This window comes from Bos mutus, chromosome 21 (genome assembly GCF_027580195.1).
Source record: "Bos mutus isolate GX-2022 chromosome 21, NWIPB_WYAK_1.1, whole genome shotgun sequence".
Taxonomy (NCBI): Eukaryota; Metazoa; Chordata; class Mammalia; order Artiodactyla; family Bovidae; genus Bos; species Bos mutus.
In genome coordinates this window covers 66,017,109-66,042,255 of record NC_091637.1, presented here as the reverse complement: position 1 = coordinate 66,042,255, position 25,147 = coordinate 66,017,109, and the positions used below count along the sequence as shown (strand labels likewise).

Below are 25,147 nucleotides of genomic sequence, written 5' to 3'. Positions count from 1 at the left end.
ATTTTAGACCTGATGCAGAATCCAGCCTCCATACACTGATACCAAATTAAATTTTGGAGACAGAGTTCTGGGTGAAGTAGAAAAGAATGGGCTTCCCTGGTGGCTCAGCAGTAAAGAATCCACCTGCCAATGCAGGAGACATGGGTGCGATCCCTGGGTCGGGAAGATTACGTGGAGGAGGGCAGGGCAACCCACTCCAGTATTCTTGCTTGGAGAATCCGGTGGACAGAGGAGCCTGGCTGGCTATAGTCCATAGGGTCACAAAGAGTCAGACGTGACTGAAGCAACTTAGTATGGATGCACTTACTGCTATACAACAAAGTGACTCAGTTATACACACACACACATACATATATACAATCTGTTTCATATTCCTTTGGCTTATATTCCTTATGGCTTATCACAGGATACTGAACGCAGTTTCCCGTGCTATCCAGGAGGACCTTGTTTATTCATTCTACATATGCCCATTTGCACCTGTCAGTCCCTCCATTCCCCTTTGGCTTGCCTGCTCCGCCTTTGTCTCCACATCTCCTCCCTTCCCTAGGTGGCAACCGTGTGAACCTGCTCCTTGGGACTCAGGGGAGGTCATGGGGGCTGAATGACGTCTATTTCCTACAAACAAGACACTAAAAGGGGACACAGAAAGGCTTTTGTGCCCAGGAGTCCTACAGGGTCTTGTCTGGTTTCAGACTGGGAAAAAATCAAACAGCATACTCTAGAGAGACAGAGATGTCGCATCTACTCTTCACTCTTTGCATTGCTCTTCGCAGAGGGTATTTTTATCCTCATTGTTCAGAAATGAGGAAACACTGTCCCTGTAACTCGGCTGGTGTCACCCACTTGGCTCACTGATTGGGGTCACTCACTTGGCTCACTCTCCTACTACTTTAAGAATTTTTCTATTCTCTTCTTGGGAAAAGTTCTTTCACACTTAAAAATCTATTGTTCCATGTGTCTTTTTGCTGGAAAAGTGCTTGGACTCCTCTTTAGCCTGATGTTGACTTGTTTTACATTCACACTTGACCACAACCTCATTCATAACTGCTTTGGTTAACTGCCATTCTTCATGTTCATTTGAATGGCTAATGTTCTTGCTCTTATTTTACATTCCTGCTCTTGCTAAGTTTCCTCTGAGCTACATTTATTATTTATTTTTATATTACTATTATTATTATTTTGGCCATGCCACATGGCTTGTGGGATCTCAGTTCCCCGACCAGGGGTTGAACCCAGGCCCCAACAGCAAAAGCGCTGAGTCCCAACCCCTAGGTTACCAGAGAACTCCATTATTTTCTAAAATCAATCTGATTTCTAATATCCATAGGTAGATTTGCGTTTCATCCACCTCATCGAGGTTAACATGTATGAAATTTCTGTCTTTCCTAATTTTTCTAGCTTCTGCCCATTTCCTGCTTTGAACATTAATTAAGAAACTCAGCAGAAATAGATTGTCTGCTAAACATAGCTTGAATCTCTTGAGACTGGAAATTAGGGAAAAGCTAATGTTGGGATACAGGATGAACTGTCTGAGGAACAGTTTCGGAATGAGTCAAAAGGCGCAAGTGGCTATAATTAGGTGGTATTCATGCAGAGCTTTAAAAGCAGAGCTCCAGGGATGCAGGCTGGTTTCATTCACAAGCATCTTTCGAGCATGTGACATACGCCTGGTGGCTATCTGTGCTGAGCGGGCAAGGGGCTCAGGGTGGGCCTCCCTGGAGGAGCTCGCAGCCTGTTATTCCTCATCTGTCAATTCTTCTTTTGTCCTTTAGTGGAAGAGTGGTCTAAAGAAGCAAGGACATAGGCCACACACCTGAAACCCGAGAAGGCTGAACCCGCTGTCTATAAACTCTACAGAAAGACTTCCCAGGCTAATCTGAAGTAGCATTTCCTAGTCGTCTTAGAATTAAATAAAGAATGGGCTAGTGGGTCTCAAAATATGGTTGTAAGTGCAGCAGTGGCATCACTTGCGATTCTGTTGGAGATGCACATTTTCTTTCTTTTTAATATTTATCATACTTATTTATTTGGCTGCACTGGGTCTTAAAGTTGAGTCTGGTGGGATGCAGTTCTCTGACCAGGAATGGAACCTCTGCCTCCTCCATTGGGAGCGCAGAGTTTTAGCCACTGGACCACCAGGGAAGTCCCAAGACGTGAATTTTCAAGTCCCACCCCAGAATGACAAAGTCAGGAAGTCTGCGGTCGGGGCCCTGCAGAGTCTAGAATCACCTGAAGGCAGGTGAGTTCAGTGCAAGTTAAAGATTGAGAACCTCCGCTCTAGGCAAAATCTCACACAGTTCCCTTTCTGCCTTCCTACTAAGGTCCCTGTTTGTTTCCTTTGATCTTCCACTCCGAAGGCCCTTCCACTCCCTTCTCCCAAGGCCTCCAGGTTCAAAGTGCAGGTTGCAGACCAGGGTGCTGATGTTCATGGCGCTGGAGGGCTGAAGTCCAATAGCCCCTGCTCACCTGGGGAGGCGCACCAGGGCTGTGTCTGCCTACAGGGGACGCCTTGCTGTGATCCTTCCTCAGGATCAGGACCCCCCCTGGGCTTCTTCAGGATTTCACTACTAATTGTCCACAGTGAAGGTGAATAGAAGATCCAAATGATGATGTTAAATGCATTCATCTGTTCACCTTTTAACAGGTATTCAGTGACTACCCAGAAAGTCCTTCTGCCTGCAGAAGAGACAGGTGGGTGGGCTAAGAAGCTTAGAACCTACCTTGGTAGAAGAAACGAATATGAAAAAGACAGTGTGAGAAAGAGAGATCAATGTGACTTAAATACAAGTCCCCACATAAGGGGAAAGACCACAAGGAGAAAGAAGAGAGAAATCAATTCCAGGGATCTGGAGAGATTAGATGTGGCTGTTCAGAGCCAACAAGGACAGGACCACCCACAGTAATACCCACACCTCATCCACTGCGAGAATGTAGACCATTCTCAGCAATTGGACTGCCGGCGTTCCAGAAATGTCAACATTACTCTGAACTAGTAGCAGCAGTGCTCAGTGGCTAAGTCATGTCTGACTCTGCGCATACTCTGAAGGGATGCACAGTGAAGGGCCCGAGAGGCACCCAGTGGAGGGACTTCAATCACATCGATGTAGCATTCAGTCTCCTTGGAAAGAAAAAGAAGAGGCTCCAAGTTGACAAATGGTGGAGAAATAAAAAGGAACTGGTTACTGTTTGCACGATCTGTAGTCGTGTACAGAACATGATCAAAAGCGTCACGCTGGGCTTCTGTTACAAGATGAGGTCTGTGCGTGCTCACTTCCCCATCGATGTTGCTATTCAGGAGAATGGTTCTCTTGCTGAAATCTGAAAATTTCGGGGATGGAAAATACATCCACAGGGGTCAGATGAGCCTAGACATGGCTTATTCAGTCCCTCAAGCTCAGGAAGATGAGCTGAGTCTTGAAGGAAACCACACGGAACTTGTGTCAGATTCAGCAAGCCACAAGGATATCAGGAAATTTTTGGATGGTATCTATGTTTCTGAAAAAGGAACAGTTCAGCAGGCTGATGAATAAGCTCTGGGTGGTCCGGCTACAGAAACCACAAGATGCCAGATGATTCTTCGGACTCATTTGTGATATTTTAAAGATGCAATAAAAGCTCTTTTGATTTGGAAAAAAAAACAATAATAATACCAGCAATAATCACCCTGGTTTTTTTTCAATTCACTTGATAAAATTCACATAATGGACCATTCTAACCATTTAATACATACAATTCAGTGGTTTTTACTAGACTTACAAAGTTGTGCAACCATCACCACTATCTAATTCCAGAATGCTGTCAACACCATAAAAAGAAATCCCTTACCTGTTAGCAGCCACTCTCATTCCCCCAGTCCCTGGAAGCCTGTATCTACATTCTGCCTCTATGGATTTGTCCAGTCTGGAATTACTCTGTAAATGGAATCCTGCAACAGGTAGCCTTTTGTGTCTGGCTTATTTCACTTAGCATCATGTATCATGGATGTACTGAATGTCATATTTTAAAATGATTGATTCTATGTTATGTGATTTTGACTCAAATTTTTAAAGAGAAGTAAACAAAACAAAGTAGATACCTTTTGATGCCTTCGAATTGTGGTACTGGAGAAGACCCTTGAGAGTCCCTTGGACTGCAAGGATATTATACCAATCAATCCTAAAGGAAATCAATCCTGAACACTCATTGGAAGGACTGATGCTGATGCTCCAATATTTTGGCCACCTGATGCAAAGAGGCGACTCACTGGAAAAGCCCCTAATGCTGGGAAAGATTGAAGGCAAAAGGAAAAGAGGAAGGCAGAGGATGAGATGGTTAGATAGCATCACCGACTCAAGGGACATGAATTTGAGCAAACTCCAGGAGACAGTGAAGGACAGGGAAGCTTGGCATGCTGCAGTCCATGGGGTTGAAAGGAGTCAGACACTACCTAGTGACTGAACAACAACAACAACAGCCTTTTGACTCAGCAGCTCCACTTTAAGAATTCCTCCTGTGTGTATACATGAACGTATGGAACATGATGTATGTTCAGGGCTGGTCACTGCAGCAGTGCTTGAAAGATCAGCTTATTAGAAACAACCGAGATGTCCAGCAGGGAACCAGTTAAATCAGAGATGGTGCAACCATGAGGCGGGACTTCCCAGGTGGCTCAGCGGTAAAAGAATTCGCTTGTCAATCGAGGAGTCCAAGGAGATGAGAGTCAGATCCCTGGGTCAGGAAGGTCCTCGAGAGGAAGAAATGGCAACCCATTTCAGTATCCTTGCCTGGAGAATCCCATGGACAGAGGAGCCTAGTGGGTTACGGTCCATGGGGTCGCAAAGAGTGGGGCACGAGTGAGCGCACACAGACAACCAGGAACCAGAAGAGCCATTAAATAAAAGAATGAAACTCTTTGGGTACTGCTAGGGGAAAGTATCCAAGTATCAAGGAAAAAATGCAAAATACAAAGCGGAGTCTATATGAGACTACCACTGATGTAAGAAAGGGAAAAAAGAATAAAGATCCCTTATAACGAGTTACCTACTTTATGTGGAGAGGAACTGGGGACAGAACAGTGGGAGGGAGGATTTCCACTCTGTTCTGTTTTTGTTATTTTTGAATTTTGAATCATGGGACTATGTTATCTATAGTCAGTGGATATTCAATTGTAACATGCGACTGCAAAGAAAAGATATCCATTGACAATTATTTAGTGTGTCCCAGCCCAGTTAAAGCTCAAGGCTGTCGTCCAGGCATGAGGTCCCAAATCACTAAATTCTCAGGACGGCTGGGGAGAGCGATCCCGGGGAAAGTCGCCTACACTCAAAAGCCGGGAACAGCTTAAAGCTGCAGGGAGGGTTGCTTAGCAACTAGAGTGAGGAGGCGGGCCCTACTGCGCACGCGTACATGTAGGACCGGAGGGCGCCGATAGGTCGTTTTGCGCACGCGCGGACTCCGGCCTCCGGGTGGTAGGGACCTGACGGTTGCTAGGGTGACAGGGATACAACATGGCGGCCGGATCCTAACGCTCTCCGTTTACGGACCACCACGGAGGTCCTAGTTCGGGACCCTGCCTCTAAGGAGTGGAGCCAGGGCCTATACTTTCTATCCCTTTCTTCTCCGTCCAGTATCGGCAAGGGGTTGTCGCCGGCTTCCGCACCCAGGATGAAGAGTTGAGTGGAGCCGCGAGGGGCGGGACCAGAGGGCGAGTGGCGGCGGGTGGGGGCCGGCTTCGCGAGGCACTCGGCGGGCGTGGGAGGTGGGCAGTGGGGACCTCGGTGGCCTGTCGGGGACCCGCGTTCCCCGGGGGCAGCCGGAGGGGGCAGCCCGAGGGCTTCAGTGCTGGTCCGGCTGTGAGGGGTCTCAGAACGTCGACCCGAGTCCAGCTGAGGTTTATTTTGGTTCGAGGTTACATTAGAGTTTGGGGAGTTTTTCATTCTTTTAAATGGTGGGTTGAAAACATTTGGCAGTAATGTAGTGAGCGGGTACAATGTGGCTTCCTACCTTTTATTGTCATTGGTTTAGTAGACAATTGAGAGGAAAGCTGGGCTGTGTATTTTACTTTATTATTATTTTGGAATCAGGTAGTACTGTTTTTGTCAGAACTTCTTTACAGAAATTTTGGAAAAGGCTTTCAGTGAAAGAGCGTTGCTGGGAAGTTATGAACTGAGATAGTCATCCTTGAAAATGTGAGGGGTACCGTATTTATCTGTGCTTCAGTTTGTGGATTATGAACAATCCAAGTGTAATCAACTAGAATGGGCTGCTTTTTTATTTTTACAGCACTGTACAGGTATACTTGTCGTTTATGCTATGAACCTGAGGTCCAGAAAAATTCCAACCTGTTTTGCTGTGAAAAGATTAAATTATGTTGGGTGTAGTTATGATGTTAAATTTGCATTGTATCCTGATTGTCAATTGGTAATCGGTATACAGTATAAATTGTGTAACAAAGATGTTTAAAACAATTAATTCATCTCATTCATCCTTTCCAAGACATTCTTCTTTTCTTCATATAATTAATTTTTCCCTGCATTGGGTCTTCGTTGCTTCACGCAGGCTTTCTCTAGTTACATCATGTGGGGGCCACTCTTTGTTGTGCTGCCTGGGCGTATTGTGGCGGCTTCTGTTTTTCCCGAGCACAGGTTCCGGTGCACACGCTTTGATGGTTGGAGCACTCCGGCTCAGTAATTGCGGCTCACGGGCTTTAGTTGCTCCCAGGCGAGTGAAATATTCCCTGACCAGGGATCGAACCCGTGTCCTCTACGTCAGTGGGAGGATTCTTACCCACTGTACCACCAGTGAAGTCCAAGAGGTTCTTATTTTCTTTTGTTAGATATTGTTTACGTGATTATCTTTTTCAGTAATGCACCCAAAGCAGTAGTTAGAATACAAGGTCTACAAAAGGCTTTATATTTTTATGTATAGTGTGGACTTATATCGGAGAAGGCAATGGCACCCCACTCCAGTACTCTTGCCTGGAAAATCCCATGGATGGAAGAGCCTGGTAGGCTGCAGTCCATGGGGTCACGAAGAGTTGGACACGACTGAGTGACTTCACTTTCACTTTTCACTTTCATGCATTGGAGAAGGAAATGGCAACCCACTCCAGTGTTCTTGCCTGGAGACGGGGGGAGCCTGGTGGGCTGCCGTCTCAGGTCGCACAGAGTCGGACACGACTGAAGCGACTTGGCAGCAGCAGCAGTGGACTTATATACACGTATTTTTTTTACTGTGTTCCTTTTTTTTCCTTCCCAGCTATTCATTTTGAAATTTTTCGAATCTACAGAAAAGTTGTAAGAAGAGTACACTGAATATTCGTACACCCTTCACCTAGACGCTCCACTTGCCTCATTCGTGTGCTGTCTCACTGTGCTCTGGCATTTTCTGTCTCTCTCAATTATGTATTTATTTTCACTAAACCTTTTGAGAGTTAGTTGTAGACATCATTACATTTCACCATTAATAATTCAGCAAGTATCTGCTAAGAACAAGAACATTCTCCTACATAATCGCAGTAAATAGCATGCTGATACAATACTGTTATGTAGTATGCAGTCTATATCTCACATTTCCCCAGTTATCCCAATAATATCCATGATAGGTGTTTTTATTTTTTCCAGGATCCCAGTCAAAAATCACAAATGTTAGCATATATGTACATACACACACACACACACACACACACACACACACACACACGATCTATATGTTAACATTTGCATTTTATGATTTGTATCTTTTAAACTTTTGTTTTTTAAAAACTACGTATTTATTTGGCTTCACTGGGTCTTAGCTGCTGCAGGCGGGATCTTCAGTGCGAAGTCTTGGTTGTGGCACATGGGATCTGGTTCTCTGAGCAGGGATCGAACCCAGAGCCCCTGCATTGGGAGCTCAGAGTCTTAGCTCCTAAGCCACCAGAGAAGACCCAAAGGGTGCAGTTTAAATTTTAAAATGTTATGTGTTTTTCAGGTATAATTGACCCACAACACTGCTGCTTCCAGCTGCACAGCATAGTTAGTGTTTCTACACATTACAAAATGATCGCCATTTTTATGAGTTTATGAACAATTTTTCATCTTTTTGTATTTTCATGATGTTTAGTAATTCAGGTCACCATTTTTCCCACAGTGCATGAACTAATTAATTTGGTACAGCCTTCTTTATTGAAGGATCTTGACCTTGTTTTTAGCGATTTGGTTTGAAGAACTTTCTCTCTCAAAGAGAGTGGGAATTAGAAGCTGAATCCTCTTTTAAACTCTAGTTGAGAGTTACACTTAGTGATTAACTTCCCCCTTAGTCGTGACTGGAGAAGGAAATGGCAACCCAGTCCAGAATTCTTGTTTGGAAAATCTTGTGGGTGAGAACCCTGGTGGAGTATAGTCCATAGGGTTGCAAGAGTCGGACTCACTGAGCGACTAAAACAACAGCATAGTTCTGATGCTTATCACCTGCCTTGATTAAGATTTTCAGAAGCAGTTTTAATAGATAGTTGGATTTGGGTGTGGCAGTTTTAGAATTGCACAAAAGGTGAATTTGAACTCCATTTTCATGCTTTAAATAAGGCTCAAGTTCCACTTAAACAGGCCTTGGTTTGGTAAAAATGAATAGACTCTTAATATGAAGAACTTATTTATCTTCCGCGTTCTATCTGCCTTTTTCATATAGCTATGTTGTTTAAACTTTTTATAAAAATGTGTGTTTAGTTTTGGCTGTGCTGGGCTCCGTTGCTGTGTATGCGCAGTCTTTCTCTAGTTGCAGTTCACGGGCGTCTCATCGCAGTATCTTCTCTCGTTGCTGAGCATGGTGAGCATGGACCTAGGCTCGTGGGCTTAGTTACTCCAAGGCAAGTGGGATCTTTCCAGACCAGGAATCAAACCCGTATCTGCTGCACTGGTCGGCAGTTCCCAGCCACTGGCCGCCAGAGAAGTCCTGTTAATGTTTATAGTCCTCAGCATATAAGTCTTTCACTTTCTTGGTAGGATTTGTTTTTATTATTTTTTGACGTGTTTTAAAAGGGATTATTGTTTATATTCCTTTTCTGATATTTCGTTGTTAGTGTAAAAAATGAAACCAATTTCTGTATGTTAATCTTGTATCTTCCTGCCTTGCTGAACTTAATCAGTTCTTGTAGTTTGGGTGTCTTTAGGGTTTTCTATATATAGTATCATGTCATCTGCATATAATGATAATTTTACCTCTTCCATTCCAGTCTGGCTATCTTTTATTTTTCTTGTCTGATTGCTGTGGCTAAATCTTCCAATACTATGTTAAATAAAAGTGGTGAGAGTGGGCATCCTTATCTTGTTCCGGATTTTAGTGGAAAGGCTGAGTCTTCATTTTTATTCAGTTCGGTTCAGTTCAGTCGCTCAGTCATGTCCAACTCTTTGCAACCCCATGGACTGTAGCATGCCTGGCTTCCCTGTCCATCACCAACTCTCAGAGCCAGCTCAAACTCATGTCCATTGAGTTGGTGATGCCATCCAACCATCTCATCCTCTGTCGGCCCCTTCCCTTCCCGCCTTTAGTCTTTACCAGTATCAGGGTCTTTTTCAGTGGGTCAGTTCTTCACATCAGGTGGCCAAAGTATTGGAGCTTCAGCTTCACCATCTGCCCTTCCAATGAATACTCAGGACTGATTTCCGGTTTGATCTCCTTGCAGTCCAAGGGACTCTCAAGAGTCTTCTCCAGCACCATAGTTCAAAAGCATCAATTCTTCAGCATTCAGCTTTCTTTATGGTCCACCTCTCACATCCATACATGACCACTGGAAAAACCTTAGCTTTAACTAGACGGACCTTTGTTGGCAAAGTAATGTCTCTGCTTTTTAATATGCTGTCTGGGTTGGTTACAGCTTTCCTTCAAGGAGCAAGCATCTTTTACTTTCATGGCTGCAGTCACCATCTGCAGTGATTTTGTAGCCCAGGAAAATAAAGTCTGTTACTCTTTCCATTGTTTCCCCGTTTATTTGCCATGAAGTGATGGGACAGGATGCCATGATCTTAGTTTTTTGAATGTTGAGTTTTAAGCCACCATTTTCACTCTCCTTTTTCACTTTCATCAAGAATCTTTTTAGTTCCTCTTCGCTTCCTGCCATAAGGGTGGTGTCATCTGCATATCTGAGGTTATTGATATTTCTCCCGGCAGTCTGGATTCCAGCTTGTGCCTCATAATTTTTACTGGCTACATAATATTTCAGCTTGTGGATTCAATCCCTGACCAGGGAATGAAGGTCCAGCAAGCCATGTGGCCAAAAAAAACATGCAGAACTTTTCTTTCACCCCCAAAAGTTGTCTTGCGCTCCTTTGCAGTCACTCCCCTCCTCCACTTCTGGCTCCCAAGATCATTGATATGCTTTCTATTGCTAAAGTATTGCCTTTTCTAGAATTTCATATAAATGCAGTAAATATAAATATATGTGGTTTTCTGAATCTGTCTTCTTTGTTTAGAATGTTTTTTTTGGGTCCATGCACGTAGTGGCATCTTAGTGAAAGTGAAGTTGCTCAGTTGTGTCCGACTCTTTGCGACCCCATGGACTGTGGCCTACCAGGCTCCTCAGCCCGTGGGATTCTCCTTAGTCTGGCCCTTTTCATCGCTGTATTCTAGCCCGTGAATATGCTACCGTCGGTTTATTCATTTTTCAGTTAGTGAACGTTTGGATTGCTCCATTTTGTGGCTATTGTGAATAATGCTGCTGTGAACATTCATGTACAAGTCTCTGTGTGGACATATGTTTTCATTTCTCTAGATTCCTCGGAGTTGAATTGCTGGATTGGGCTGGAAGTGTGTATTTACTTTTATAAGAAACTTCCTGCTTTCTAAAGTGGCTATGCCATTTTTAATTTACCATCATCCATGTGTGAGAGATCCATTTATTCCACATCCTAGCCAACACTTGGTATTTTCAGTCTTTTAAATTGGAGCCATTCTAGTGAATGTGCTTTAACTTGAGTTTTAAGAGCTAGTCGTTGTCATTTTATTTGTTCAACAACTGTCTACGGTCTTCCCCAGTGGCTTGGTCGGTAAACAGTCCGCCTGCAGTGCAGGAGACGCAGGAGACCCAGGTTCGATCCCTGGGTCAGGAAGATCCCCTGGGGGAGGAAATGCCAGGAGAACCCCGTGGACAGAGCAGCCTGGCAGGCTACAGGCCAGGGGGTTGCAAAGAGACAGACACAACGGAGCACGTTAGCACAGCCAGCACTGTCGTGAAGGGCCTAGGCTCTGGCTCGGTGTGGACGTGTCAGGGGGTGTTGTGACTGCAGCGCCTGGTGGGCGCCTGGGGCAGAAGGCCCGGAGGGTCCAGTAAGGGAAGGGCGAGCGCGACTGTGGCCGCCACTCGTGAAGGCCACGCCGCTCACCGCTGCAGTCTGTGGCGCTGTCCCTTACACCGAGGAGCGGGCTCTCTATCATGGGCTTCCCTGGTGGCTCGGACGGTAAAGAATCTGCCTGCTAAGCAGGAGAGCTGGGTTCAGTCCCTGGGTCAGGAAGATCCCCTGAAGAGGGAAATGGCAACCCACTCCAGTATTCGTGCCCAGAGAGTTCCATGGACAGAGGAGCCTCGCGGACTACAGTCCATGGGGTTGCGAAGAGTCAGACACGACTAACACTTTCACATGTTCATATCATTGGCAGTGGGGTTCCCAGGCTCTGCCTTTCTCATGGGCATTGTCAGCTGAGCCATTACTTTGGAAAGGGTCTCTTACCATGGTCACCGCTCTTACGAGTACATTTGTGTGGCCTCTGCATCTCCTGGACAGCGTTCTGCTCATGGGAGACAGCAGTGGCAGTGTGGTTGGGAAAGTCTTCTGGGGTCAGACTCCCTGTGTGTGCAGCCTGCTGCCTTATTGGTGTGACGCTGGGCAGAATACCTAAACTCTCGGTGCCACAACTCCTCATTTGTAAGATGGGCTAATGAGGTACCTGTTGCATGGGGTTGTTGAGAGGATTAAGTGAAAAGTGGTACCTGAGGCTTAGCGTTCAGATCTTGGTGTTTGATAAATATCTTTTTCTGAAAGAAGGAACCAGGACTCCTTGGCCAAGTGGCAATCCTAGGACTGAAACAGAAATATACAAGATTTTGTAGTGCCAGAAAGTAAGAAAGTCCTGAGAAAACAGATAATGTAAACCTAGACAGACAAACCTTGTGGATGGGGGCATGTCAGAGGGACCGGGGAGCCAACAGAAAGAGCTCCTAAAGGCCAGGGGGGCATGTCAGAGGGACCAGGGAGCCAACGGAAAGAGCTCCTAAAGGCCAGAGCAGGAACTGTTTGAAGCAAGACACTAAAGTAGCATTAGATTATCCCAGAATATAAAATAAATATCCATGGATTCCTACTAATATTAATGAAAAAACATTCTGAAAGACAGTTTGATGGAGGACTATGAAGGTAGTTTAAGGAGCATCCTTCCAGTCATTTATCCTCCCTACCCTCCTGATCTCTCTGTTGTTTATATGGATGGTCTGACCTGGGAAAGGAAGTGACCTATGAGACAGGAGAGCGCTCTCATTGTGATCTGAAATACCCAGTATTTAAACACAGATGAATAAAAAAGGATTAGTTGCCAGTTAGTCAGTAGTCATAATTCTGTGATTCAGCTGTCGAAGTTCCTCCTGCAGTGTGTGTCTGGAGGACTGTAGGAATCCTGGATTGGGGGCATGTGACATGGCATTTCTTCTTTGATTCATTTGTTGAGGAGGATGTACAGGGCATGAAGGAGGCTAGTAGACTTTGCCTTTAAGAGGCTTACGGCCTTATGGAGAGAGGTGCAGAGTGGACACGAACAGGTCTGTGGCAGAGGACAGGGTGCCCACAGAAGGAGGAAAGGCGTCTGCTCTGAGGCCTACCTACCAGGTTGGTCCTGGGAGATTAGAATCTACAGCATCGCATATTCAGTTTTGGACACTAAGCATCCATTTATTTGGTCTTTAATATTATCTAAACAGGAGTGTGCCTCTCTTTTAAGTAAAGGACCTAAAACTGGGGGCTGGGGAACACACTCTGTCCCCGAGCTGCGGGACTGTGTCTTCCTGACCTCTGTGTCCTCCACGCGTCGCCCAGCACTGGATGTGTAGCTGGTGCCCGTGGGCCGCAGTGATGTCCACGGTCATGTAGTCACACCGCCAGGGGTGTTTAATTCATTTAGGCTGAAGTGCGGTGTGCACTGGGCTTCCAGGTGGCCCTCGTGGTAAAAACAAAAAACCCGGCTGCCAGTGCGGGAGATGGAAGAGACATGGGTTCGATCCCTGGGTTGGGAAGATCCCCTGGAGGGGGGAGTGGCAACCTACTCCAGTATTCTTGACTGGAGAATCCCACGGACAGGCGGGCTACAGCCCATAGGGTCATAGAGAGCTGGACACAACTGAATCGATGTAGCATGCACACATAGCAGAAATGGTGTTGGGGGCGGTGTGGGTCCCAAGACCACCCCTAGACTTGCTCAGAGAACTCACAGGATTCAGGTTACACTTTTGCTCACAGCTGTGATGTCCTCAGTGAAAGGATGCAGAGCAGCGAAGGAGAAAGTGACGTGGGGCAAAGCCTAGAGGAAACGAGACACAAGCTCCCGAGTCCTCTCCTCGTGGAGTCACCCAGGATGCACTTCGTTCTTCCCACAGCAAACTGTGATGGCACGTGTGACCTGTTTTCTGTAAGGATAGCTCATGAGAGCCCCGCTGCCCCGGGTTTCTACCGGGAGCTGAGAACACAGGCACCCTGTGCAGATTCAGTGCAAACCACACTGCTTGCTTGAGCGGGGCAGGCATCGTGAGTGACTCTTACCGCACAGAGACTGGTGGGAGCCCTTCCCAAATCTGGGTTCCCAGATGGCAGCCGGGGCCAGCCTTGCAGGCAGATGTCTCTACGGAGCGTGGCTTTAGGTCCGCCACGTGAGCTTTTTCTGTGCAGTAATAGACTGTGTCTCTCTTCAGGGAAATTTCTGGGCATTCCAGTCTAGTCCATCCAAGAGAAGGGAAAGGTTTGGTGGGTTTCTTGATGAGTAGGAGTGGGGTTAGGCAGGTCAGGTGGGTCTTCCTGAGGACCAGAGGATGTATTACTCAGTAGAAGCATCCATCTGGTTGAATTTCCCCACCAAGTTTCAAGTTTGGAGGCTCCCTAAGAAATTTGTCAAAGTTGTTTTATGATGCTCCAAGCTGGATAAACTAGTGGTAAGCCACACACGGGGCTGTAATTTGGTCAGTTTGTTTTGAAGAAGCTTCTCGGGAGGATTCACCCAAGAATCTTACCGGTCTGGTTCCAGGACTTACTGGGCAGGTTACCTGTTTGAGGGAGGCTCTGGGCTTTAGTTGAAGCTGTGGTTGTCAAGTGGGTTACAGCTTCCGGTTTTAGTCAGAAGGGCTCTGATGCTTGTATCCTGAAGACCCCACCAGGGCTGAGCCCTGCCTTATTCTAGCCAACCGCTCTCGGAGGGCGAGTGGGAAGAACTGTAGAACTGGCAGAACAGCTTCAAACTCCTGCCATGCTGGGAGCTTGGTCAGTTACTTTTTACTCAGGGAAGACTTGGTGAAGAGGGATTGTAGGGCTTAAACATCTGCAGTTTGGGGGTCCAGAGCAGCCCCAGGAGTTCCTGAGAGACCTTGTGTGTTCACACGCAGCGCAGCCCCCTGCGTGCTCCTGGGACACACGGCTGATTTGGGGCAAGTCAGACCTGTTTCTCTTTAACCTAACCCGCGTTCCCTTTGTTTGCTCGTGGAACCCCCTTTTGGGGAGTACCTGTTACTGTCTTAGGGGTGCTAGTGTTTTGCAGAACTCAGTTTGGAAAATGCTCGCTGAGAGTTTATCAGCACCCTCGGGTAGATTTCCTGCAGGTGATGCTTGGGGAGGCCCTTCCTGGTGTGATGGCCCAGCCTCTTCTAACACAAAGTACAGGCTTCCATCATGTTTGCTTGGGACTGTGGCTTTTAGTGTACAGATTTCCTTACATGTGAATTGTTGTTCAGTCACTGAGTTGTGTCTGACTCTTTGCAACCCCATGAACTGCAGCACCTCAGGCTTCCCTGCCCTTTACCATCTCCCTGAGTTTGCTCAAATTTATGTACATTGAGTCAGTGATACTATCCAACCATCTCATCCTCTGTTGTCCCCTTCTCCTCCTGCCTTCAGCCTTTCCCAGCATCAGGGTCTTTTCCAGTGAGTCAGCTCTCTGCATCAGGTGGCCAAAGTATTGGAGCTTCAGCTTCATTCAGCATCAGTCCTTCAGTGAATATTCAGGGTTGATTTCCTTTAGGATGGACTGGTTTGATCTCCTTGCAGTCCAAGAGACTCTCAAGAGTCTTCTCCAGCATCACAATTCAAAAGCATCAATTCTTCGGTGCTCAGCCTTCTTTATGGATGGAATGGTCATAATACTGAAACCGTATTTCGTTGTCCCAGGCGTTCTTTATTTTTTTGCTGTTGTTTTTCGTGTGTTTGTCTCGGTGTGATGTAGTTTATGTCCAGCTCTTGTAAGTTGCCAGGACCAAGTACTGTCAGTGTCGGGGCTGGCAGTCCTGCCCACAGACTTTTCATTTGGAAATAGGATGGAAATAGGATGGAGACCTGCTTGAGGAGCCAGAAGAGGCTCTCTGGAGGTAACCACCGAAGAGGACATCCAGCCTCCCTGTTAGGGGGTCTGTGGAGGAATGTCAGTGGCCCCTAAACTTTGCTTTTCTCATTCAAGAGGTGGTTTCAGTCTGCTTTAGTTGTGAGGACCAGTGAGTCTCACTACACTTCACAGTGTGGAGGTGTCTTATAATTATAGCCGCTAATTAAGGCTGAGCTTGAGAACAGGACACGTCTAGAGCAGGAAGGCCGGCACTCCCGGGAGCTAGAGCCGCGCTGAGAGCCCGCTCGTGCTGGTCTGGGCAGCGGGACTGTGTGCGTGGCTGTCCCGACAGTGGTCTGATCTGGGGCTGTGTTTCTTTGTGCCTTTCCCTGCATGTACTCTTTGTATCTTTTCTGTTCCTCATGTTTTCTACCTATTCCCACCTTTGGCTTGCTTTTTTTTCTTCCAGTTTTTAAATATTGGAGTATAATGTCCGTCCAGAAAACCTCACGCTCCAAAGCAGGGCCTCCTCTTTCAGACAGAGCACATTTGTAATACCTCGCGTGAATTCTGAATTTGAACAAACTGACAGAAAAAAGGCCCAGTTTTTTAGAGTAATGTTTTTGAGAAATAGTGTGCTTAAAGATTTTAAAAGTGCTTATCCATTAGCAAGAAGTTACGAGTGCAGGTTGGTGGGTTTTCAGAAAGTGAAATAGTCGTTAACCTGCTGTGCAGCCTGCGCAGAGCTCACCCTGTCCTGCAGCCCCAGGGCAACCGCTGTTCTGACTTGAACACCACAGAGCTGTCTGTTTTCACAGCTTTATTGAGATGTAATCTACATACTGTAAAGTTCACCCAGGTAAAGTACATGATTGGGTGATTGTTGGCGTTTTTACTGAGTGCTCCAGCCATCATCATAATCTATTAAAGCACTTTCATCATCGTCCTAAAAAGAAGCCGGGATCAACTCGCATCGATGCCCCATTTCCTGCAGACCCCGCCCACCCTTGGCAACTGCTGACCTACTTTCCGTCCATGGATTTGCCTGTTCTGGACATTTCATGTAAATAGCCTTTAGTGCTTGGCTTCCTTTACTTAGCATAAGGTTTTCAAGGTTCCTCCGTGCTGCAGCCTGCGTCTCTGGCTGAGTACTGTCACCGTGTAGCTAGACCACACTTTGTTGATCCATTTTATTTATTTGGCTGTCCCAGGTCTTAGTTGTGGCTCTTGGAATCTTCATTTATTTAGTTTTTATTGCGGCATACAGGATCTTTAGTTGCAGCATGTGGGATCTAGCTCCCTGATTAGGGCTCGAACCTGGGTCCCTATATTGGGAGTGCAGGGTCTTAGCCACTGGACTGCCAGGAAGTCCCTGTTGACCAATTCTTTAGCCGATGGACGTTTCTTTTTTCCCACTTTTGGCTATTGTGAAAATGTTTCCATGGATATATGTGTACCAGCTATTGTTTAGACTTATGCTTTCATTTCTCTTGAGTCTATACCCCGGATCGGAATTCTGAGCCATAGCTGTATTACTTCATACTTCCGGCAGAAGTGAATGGGAATGTATAGGATTTTAAAGAAAATCCAAATGTTGTGTCATTTTACCTGGAAAGACTTTACTATCAACACTTCTTGCTAACGGATAAGCACTTTTAAAATCTTTAAGCACGCTATTTCTCAAAAACATTACTCTAAAAAACTGGGCCTTTTTTCTGTCAGTTTGTTCAAATCAGAATTCACGCGAGGTATTAAAAATGTGCTCTGTCTGAAAGAGGAGGCGCTCCTTTGGAGTGGGATGGTTTTAAAGGCCTGCTCTCTGTTGCTGTGGGTTTGGGACCTGCCAGTGCTGGACTCTTTCTGGTCCAGGCTTGTTTAGTAGGTGTCTGATCTTTCTGCTTCGGGTCACTTCCACGCTCAGTGTTCTCTCCAACGTGCCTCTCAAGCCTGTCTTGTTCCCGTCGTGCCTTGCTGCCTCAGTCTGCAGGAGTCTCCTCGCTCTCTAAGGCAAGTGCTTGGGTAGGGTGGAGACTGGCTCCTTCCTGTGACTTTCCAGTGACCTTGGTGCAAGGCTGAGTAGCTTTTCACCTGTCAAGTCTCACACCTGCTTTCTCTGAAGATTTTTTGGTCTTCTCCTCTTATTTGGACCACAGAAGCTTTTCCAACCCAGGGAAGCGTTTGCTTTCTGGGCTTCTCTCACGCCTCCGTTTCTGCTTGGAGAGTAGCACGTTTCCCGTGTGCTCACTTCTGTCTGGAGAGCCCTTGTCGGGTGGTCGTATTCAGCACCCTCCGTCATCCTGGCTCTTCCTGCTGCTGTCCCTGGACCAACAGGCTCTGTGGACACTTGGTCTGCGAAAGGCGGAGTCGCTGCAGGCAGTCTGCCGTCGCCGGCAGTTGCACCCTGATGAGCCGGGCCCTCCAGCGGCCGGCCTGCCCCCTCGCTGCTCCATGGCCTGGTTTCCGTCTTTGTTCCCAGCGCGCTCCAGGAGACTCCTTTCTCTGCCTGTCAAGGTTCGGTCAGGAAGACAGGAACTGCTCCGGGGTTTCAGGTGGCAAGGGATTTAACGTAGTGACTTGGAGGCTTATAGAACCACCGTCTGTGCCCAGGTGATGGTGGTAGTGGCCACAAAGCCAGGGAGACGTGCTGTCAGCTTCCAGAAACTCAGGGAACAAGCGCCCCAGGAGCCTGCCACAGGTCCGTCGGGCCTTGTGTGGGACCTTGGAGTGGTTTTCAGGAGTGTGCTCCCAGCCGCTGGGGCACGGCCAGGCCTGCCAGAGGCTGGGCCCGGGCTCGCCACTCCTGCGAGGGCCACCCATGCAGCCCGCCTCGGAGCCTCTGCTCTCACATCCTGTAGGGGTCCCCAGCCTTTGCTCGCCTCGCGTCACTCCTGCTGCACGAGGGAGACAGACTGTGCTGCCCATACACAGCCCAGCTTCTCTTAAAATAAGGGGAGCACCAAACCTTAAAAACATAACAAACCATCCTCGGCATGTTGCTCTTGGATTATCTTACAGATGAAGACATCTGCTGTCTGGAAGCAGGTATGAAACAGATGCATAAATAAACTTTTATTTTTATAATTGTTTTTATTTATAGACTATAAAGCAATTGGCAAAATAGGAGAGGGAACGTTTTCTGAAGTTATGAAGATACAGAACCTGAGAGATGGCAACCACTACGCATGTAAACAGATGAAACAGCGCTTTGAAAGGTAGGCAGCCCGAGGCCGGTTGGAGACTAAAGACAGGCACAGGTGTGAGTCGATAAGACCAACTTAATGGGAAAGTTATATTCATGCGATAGCATGTAACATCAGATTTCTTTGGGCAGAGAGGATTAAAGGCTACTTTTATTTCTATTGTAGTGGAATTTATTGATGTCCCAATTTCAGTTTAGTTCAGATCAGTCACTCAGTCGTGTCTGACTCTTTGCGACCCATGGATCGCAGCACACCAGGCCTCCCTGTCCCATCACCAACTCCCGGAGTCCACCCAAACTCATGTCCATCCAGTCGGTGATGCCATCCAGCCATCTCATCCTCTGTCGTCCCCTTCTCCTCCTGCCCCCAATCCCTCCCAGCACCAGAGTCTTTTCCGGTGAGTCAGCTCTTTGTATGAGGTAGCCAAAGTACTGGAGTTTCAGCCTCAGTATCAGTCCTTCCAATGAACACCCAGGACTGATCTCCTTTAGAGTGGACTGGTTGGATCTCCTTGCAGTCCAGGGGACTGTCAAGAGTCTTCTCCAACACCACAGTTCAAAAGGATCAATTCTTGGCGCTCAGCTTTCTTCACAGTCCAACTCTCACATCCATACATGACCACTGGAAAAACCATAGCCTTGACTAGATGGACCTTTGTTGGCAAAGTAATGTCTCTGCTTTTCAATACGCTATCTAGGTTGGTAATAACTTTCCTTCCAAGGAGTAAGCATCTTTTAACTTCATGGCTGCAATCACCATCTGCAGTGATTTTGGAGCCCCAAAAAATAAAGTCTGACACTGTTTCCACTGTTTCCCCATCTATTTCCCATGAAGTGATGGGACCAGATGCCATGATCTTCGTTTTCTGAATTTTGAGCTTTAAGCGAACTTTTTCACTCTCCTCTTTCACTTTCATCAAGAGGCTTTTTAGTTTCTCTTCACTTTCTTCCATAAGGGTGGTGTCATCTGCATATCTGAGGTTATTGATATTTCTCCTGGCAATCTTGATTCCAGCTTGTGCTTCTTCCAGCCCAGCGTTTCTCATGATGTACTCTGCATATAAGTTAAATAAGCAGGGTGACAATATACAGCCTTGATGTACTCCTTTTCCTGTTTGGAACCAGTCTCTTGTTCCATGTCCAGTTCTAACTGTTGCTTCCTGACCTGCATATAGGTTTCTCAGGAGGCAGGTCAGGTGGTCTGGTATTCCCATCTCTTTCAGAATTTCCCACAGTTTATTGTGATCCACACAGTCAAAGGCTTTGGCATAGTCAAGAAAGCAGAAATAGATGTTTTTCTGGAACTCTCTTGCTTTTTCCATGATCCAGCGGATGTTGGCAATTTGATCTCTGGTTCCTCTGCCTTTTCTAAAACCAGCTTGAACATCTGGATATACACAATTCACGTATTGCTGAAGCCTGGCTTGGAGAATTTTGAGCATTACTTTACTAGCATGTGAGATGGGTGCAATTGTGCAGTAGTTTGAGCATTCTTTGGCATTGCCTTTCTTTGGGATCGGAATGAAAACTGACCTTTTCCAGTCCTGTGGCCACTGCTGAGTTTACTATAATACTAATAAACAATGGTCACAAAAATTTATACTGGAGAAGTATACCTCACTTTAAACCGTCTGTATGTTCCTAAGAGTTGTGTCTGTTGGATTTTTATAATTGAAACCTTAGATTAGAGATATAGAGGTCCTTGTGATTTAATTAGCTGTGAATCAGTTACTGTGTTGAAAAATAACTTTCAGATAAGATTAGAGAGATGTGTTCACTGGGAGGGACCAGTGCACTTCGTGGCGCAGGGAGTCCTCTGGTTCTCACTTCGTCCCTTGCAGACCGCATGGCCTTTCCCACAGAGCAGCCTCTTGGAGTCCTTGCGTTTACAGCTTCTCACCACAGACCACCCTGAGTCAGAGACCACGTGTGATTAGGAAGCTGTCAGAATAAGGAAATAAGCGATGGTGTCACTGCAGCTGTTCTGCTTTTCAGTAAAGAGGTTTGAAACTCAGTCTTTTTTAATATCAAAGGAGTTGAAGCCTCTGAATATCTAAGGCAGCGTTTTAAAAAGCATAGCAATGTCCTGAAAATGTGGAGCCTCCTGAGTGTTTTGGGGTATAGGCCTTGATTTAAACTCTTAGGATGCAAAGATAGTGTTTCAAATTGGAAAGCAGCTCAGGCCTTTTACCGCGTCAAGGAGATTGGGTAACAGTGATGTCGCCCTGGTAACATCCCCACAGGGCAGGCGTCATCGTTACTGTTTTGCACCTGAGGAGAGGTGGTTAGCGATGTGAAGTAACTTGACCATGGTCACCGAGGTCACTGGGCGGGCAGAGCTGGGCCAAAGCACGTGGTGTTTAACTGCTGCACCGACGCTGAGGTTACGGGGCTTCTGCTTCTCCTCCTTTCTATCACTTCTTCCTCCATGTGTTCTGAATTCTCTGTATTTCTTTGTCCACCCCCAACCTCTGTCTTTGCCTTTACACTATGCCTGGTGGAGAATTTGCTGCCCAGTGTTCTGATTACCCCCGTCGCCCAAGCAGACGGCCTCACTCAGCCGCTGTGAACAAACGCCCCACAAGCCCAGCGGAGCAAGACGGGACTCTGAGCGGCGGGTGGGGTGCATCCGCTTGGTCAGAGGCCCGGGCTCCCTGTCAGCTCGGGAGCTCCCTGTCGGGTGCGGGGTGGACGTGCTTGCAGACGGCAGGACTTCCCAGCTGCAATTTTGGTGGAGACATAAACACGAAGTATGTGCCGGACAGAACACCTGCAGACCCCAGGACTCCCACGACGGTTGCTGGGTCAGAACCATGCAGAGTTAGGCTGCTCTGGGGAACCAGCCGGCCAGGAGAGGTCACGTGGGCCACTGCTGGGCCTTCAGGACGCAGAGAGACCTGTAACATGTGAGAAGCGCTCCCCTGGAAGGAGGTTAGAATGGTTTGAGGGCAGTCCTTTGGGGAGGCAGGGAACACTCAGTTTATCTGGAAAAGTGCCTTGGGCTGACCTCAGCCCCTGGGGAGAAGGTGGAGCCACCCGAGGGACGCGGTTCCCACCAGGTCCCGATGCTGAAAGTACCTCGTCCACCTGGCCCTTGGCTTTCTTGTCGTGAGGCGCGGAGGACTGACCGAGGTGGGAAGCTGAAGGAGCTGTCACGCAAGGCCCATGGTAAACGCTCGGGAGACGCTGGCCCGCGTTACGATGTGTGATCCTTTGTTCTGTTTCAGAAGCAGTTGTCCTAACTTTAGAAGTGATTGATTAGAACACTTATTTCTCTTTTAAAAAACCCATAATAAGTAAAGATTTTCTAATAGAGTGTCACTGAATCAGTTATACTTTCCTTGTTTTTTCTAACGTGTGTGTGTGTGAGGGGGATTATTGACGGCCACTTTCACATGCTGGCTTCACTTAAAAGGAAACACTGAACTGGCGGTGTCTGGTGGCTCTTTGATGTCCAGAATCCCTGGTGGTGTCTCCAGCTTAGCTCTGACAGGTGTCTGCTGGCCTGTGTAATCCAAACCCACAGGGAATGGGTTTTGCCTTTTCTCTTTTAAGTTCTCGTTTGCTCCTAGACATACGTTGATAGAAACCCACAGGGAACAGGTTTTACGTTTTCTCTTGTGAACTCTCATTACTCTTACACATGTGTTGAAAACCATAGGCGACTATAATCCAGTGCTCTCGTTATTTATTCGATAATTGTTCCAGCTAAAACTGAGCCAGCCCTGGCTGTGGAGAGCACCTTCAGGGTGGCCCCTGTGTTCTTGAGGCATCCCCCATCATCATCTTTTTTTTTAAACCTCTTTTTTTGCTACCGGAATGTCAGCATCTTTAGGTCCTCTCAGCAGACAGAGCTAGCATATATGTACACTACCCTCTCTCTCTTCATTCCAATAACCTTGAGTGCGTATTGATGTAAATAAATGGCCAAATGAATAGATAAATTGGGATGAGAGGGAAATTTTTTTCTCATTTATGATTCATAGGTACAGAGAGGAATGAGGGAAATGGAAAATCATCATTAGTATAAGTAATCATTTCTGCAGGCGAGATAAATTTGTGAATGCTAAAATTAGTAAGCTAAAACTTGAAAGAGAATGGGATTTCTGCACAGCCTCAAATGATCTCCTGAATATTTATTAATTACCGTGGTGGTTTTAACTTATGTCCACAAATTGTTTGCTGTTTCTTCCTCCGGGAGGTAGGGCTTAATTTCCTTCCATTTGACTGAGGGCTGGACTTGATGACTTGCTTACAAAGAGTAGAAAATGAAAGGGGAAGATAGTTGACTTTACAGAGAAAAGTCTGGTAGATGCTACTTAACTAAATCATTAATATCAGCATCATCAGTAATAAGACATGTTGATATCACATACCTTCTGATAAATGGCATGGGAAGAGCCTGTCCCCTCTGTGGTGTTCTCTTTCAAAGGTCTGTAATCTCAGCTGATCTATGAGAATACATCAGGAGAGCCCACACTGAGGGGCGTTCTACAAAACACCAGCCCAGCCATCCTCAAAACGGTGAAGATAATGACAAGGACAGGCTTTGGGGCTGTCAGGGGGGGCATGGCCACTGGCTTGCAGTGCGGTCTGCTGGATCCCAGGAGAGGGAAAGGCATCAGTGGCAGAGCTGGGCAACCCAAGTAAAGGGTCCAGTGTAGTGAGGGGGTCGCACCAGCGTTCATTTTCAGCTTTGGTAAATGTCATGTGAGACGCTAACATCGGGGGAAGCCAGGCGACACGGGCGTTCTTCACTGTTGGTGCAACTCTTCTGTTAATCTAAAGTAACTTCAAACTTAAAAAACAGATCAGAACAAACAGAAAATAACCATAGATGATCCGGAATGAGTCATTGTACGTGGCTTCTAACGTTGAAAAAGGTATTGCTATTATTTCTGTTTTACAGGAAGACTTGACTGTAGTTTCTAAAAGAAAGTTCTAGAAGAAAGACAGCTGCATTTGGTGTCACTTCTAGGAGTTTTATTGCCGACCATTTATTGGATATTCCAGTGTCACTGATCCTTGATCCACAAGTTTTATTCTGTTCTTTGGTTTTATTTTTCTTTTTCAACCATGAAAATAGTATCTTCAGCTTTTAGAGCTCTGGAATATAATATCTGTCATCATTATAAATCAGTTTAACCTTATTCATTTGAAGAATAATTTTAGGTTCCTTTAAAAATCCATTTCTGCTCTGCTTATGGTTGAGTGAAACCTCAGAGTCACCTTGCACAGTTGTGTGGGTGGTGTGGGCAAGAAGAGTCAATCAGTAACAGCGGCAAGTCACGCTGAGTCACGCAGCCAGAAGGAGCTTGGTTTCGGAGCCTCTGACCCAGCTCCTCCCAGAGTTACTTCCAGCCCTTCCTTTCTGCTCCTCTGAAATAGAAATCGATGGCTTTGGCAGTCTCCTTTGCTGATAGGAAGTCAAGGTGAGGTATTATAATAGATCAGTTCTTTAGTACTGTGTCGGGAGGGCATTTGCAGCTCCTGAGATTTGTCTTCCCTCAGTGGCTCAAAGCCTTAGTTTGGGGATGATGAAGTTAGTTACTTGCATAAGGCCAGCAGCGTGACCCAGTCGCTTTGATATTTTTTTGCTCTGTCTTCAGAGGGTTCTCCCGCCTATACTCACCAGAAATACACTGTTAATAAGATGCTCCCTTTTTTTGCTACGACTGTATTCTTCCTTTAGAAATGTTGTAAAGAAGTGGAATGAGTCATTTAAAAAGTCTTGATGTTTGTAGGAGCTCTCTTTTTGTCCCGAAGCAGTAAGAGATGCTCGTACGGGTCCTCACCAGCACAGGGTTACTAGGTGAGGGCAGAAGCAGCAGCTCTCCCGCTTTTAGTTGTGTGACCTTGGGCAGTTCGTTAATCTCTGTGTGGTTCAGTTCATGTATACAGTAGGGACGACCACAGTGTCTACCTCGCAGGATCATTGGGAGGGTTAAAGGTGCAGGTGAGACACTTAGCACAGTAATGGGTCAACTAGTCGCCTAGCAGTTGGTGCAAGTTACTCAGCAAGATAGTTTGCAGACTCTTTGGAAAATTGGGGTGCAATAATAAATGCGAGTAGCAGTAGTGAAAATGGAGATTACGCAGGCTTCCTTGGTGGTCCACTGCTTAAGACTCCGTGTTTCCATGGCAGAGAGCACAGGTTCAATTCCCAGTTGGGGAGCTAAGATCCTGCATGCCTCGTGGCACAGCACCCCCCAAAAAAAGTGAAGCTTGCAGCAGTTGTTTCAGAGCATCTGGTGCCATGCCCAGTACCAGGGGAATTGCATGCGTATGTCGTTTAATCCTCCCAGTAGCCCTAGGGGAGTCTTCCTCCAAATGAGGGACCCTCCACTAGAGGGCGAGCTCCCATGAGGGGCGAGCTCCCAGCATTGCAGATCGTCTGTGGGACCCCCGTCTGTGTGGGGCCGGGGGCTG

At 46.6% G+C, this 25,147-nt stretch overlaps 1 protein-coding gene and 1 pseudogene across 6 annotated transcripts in view; both read left to right on the top strand.

Moving 5' to 3' along the window:
• The first annotated feature begins 2,928 nt into the window (after positions 1-2,928).
• LOC102269193 (large ribosomal subunit protein uL6-like) lies at positions 2,929-3,530 on the top strand (annotated as a pseudogene).
• Positions 3,531-5,453: 1,923 nt separating this feature from the next.
• The window catches only part of MOK (MOK protein kinase), a 43,268-nt gene continuing 23,574 nt past the window's right edge, over positions 5,454-25,147 (top strand). For 3 of the 6 annotated variants that reach the window (XM_070358009.1, XM_070358007.1, XM_070358006.1), the window contains exon 1: positions 5,454-5,650. Coding sequence is in view for 3 of the 6 variants with exons in the window: in XM_070358007.1 (XP_070214108.1) it covers positions 5,644-5,650 (7 nt within the window). In the remaining 3 variants the exon portion in view is untranslated. Of the gene's footprint in view, positions 5,651-18,616; positions 18,732-25,147 lie in introns of those variants that run through there. The other 3 variants (XM_070358003.1, XM_070358004.1, XM_070358010.1) reach the window with 2 other exon arrangements.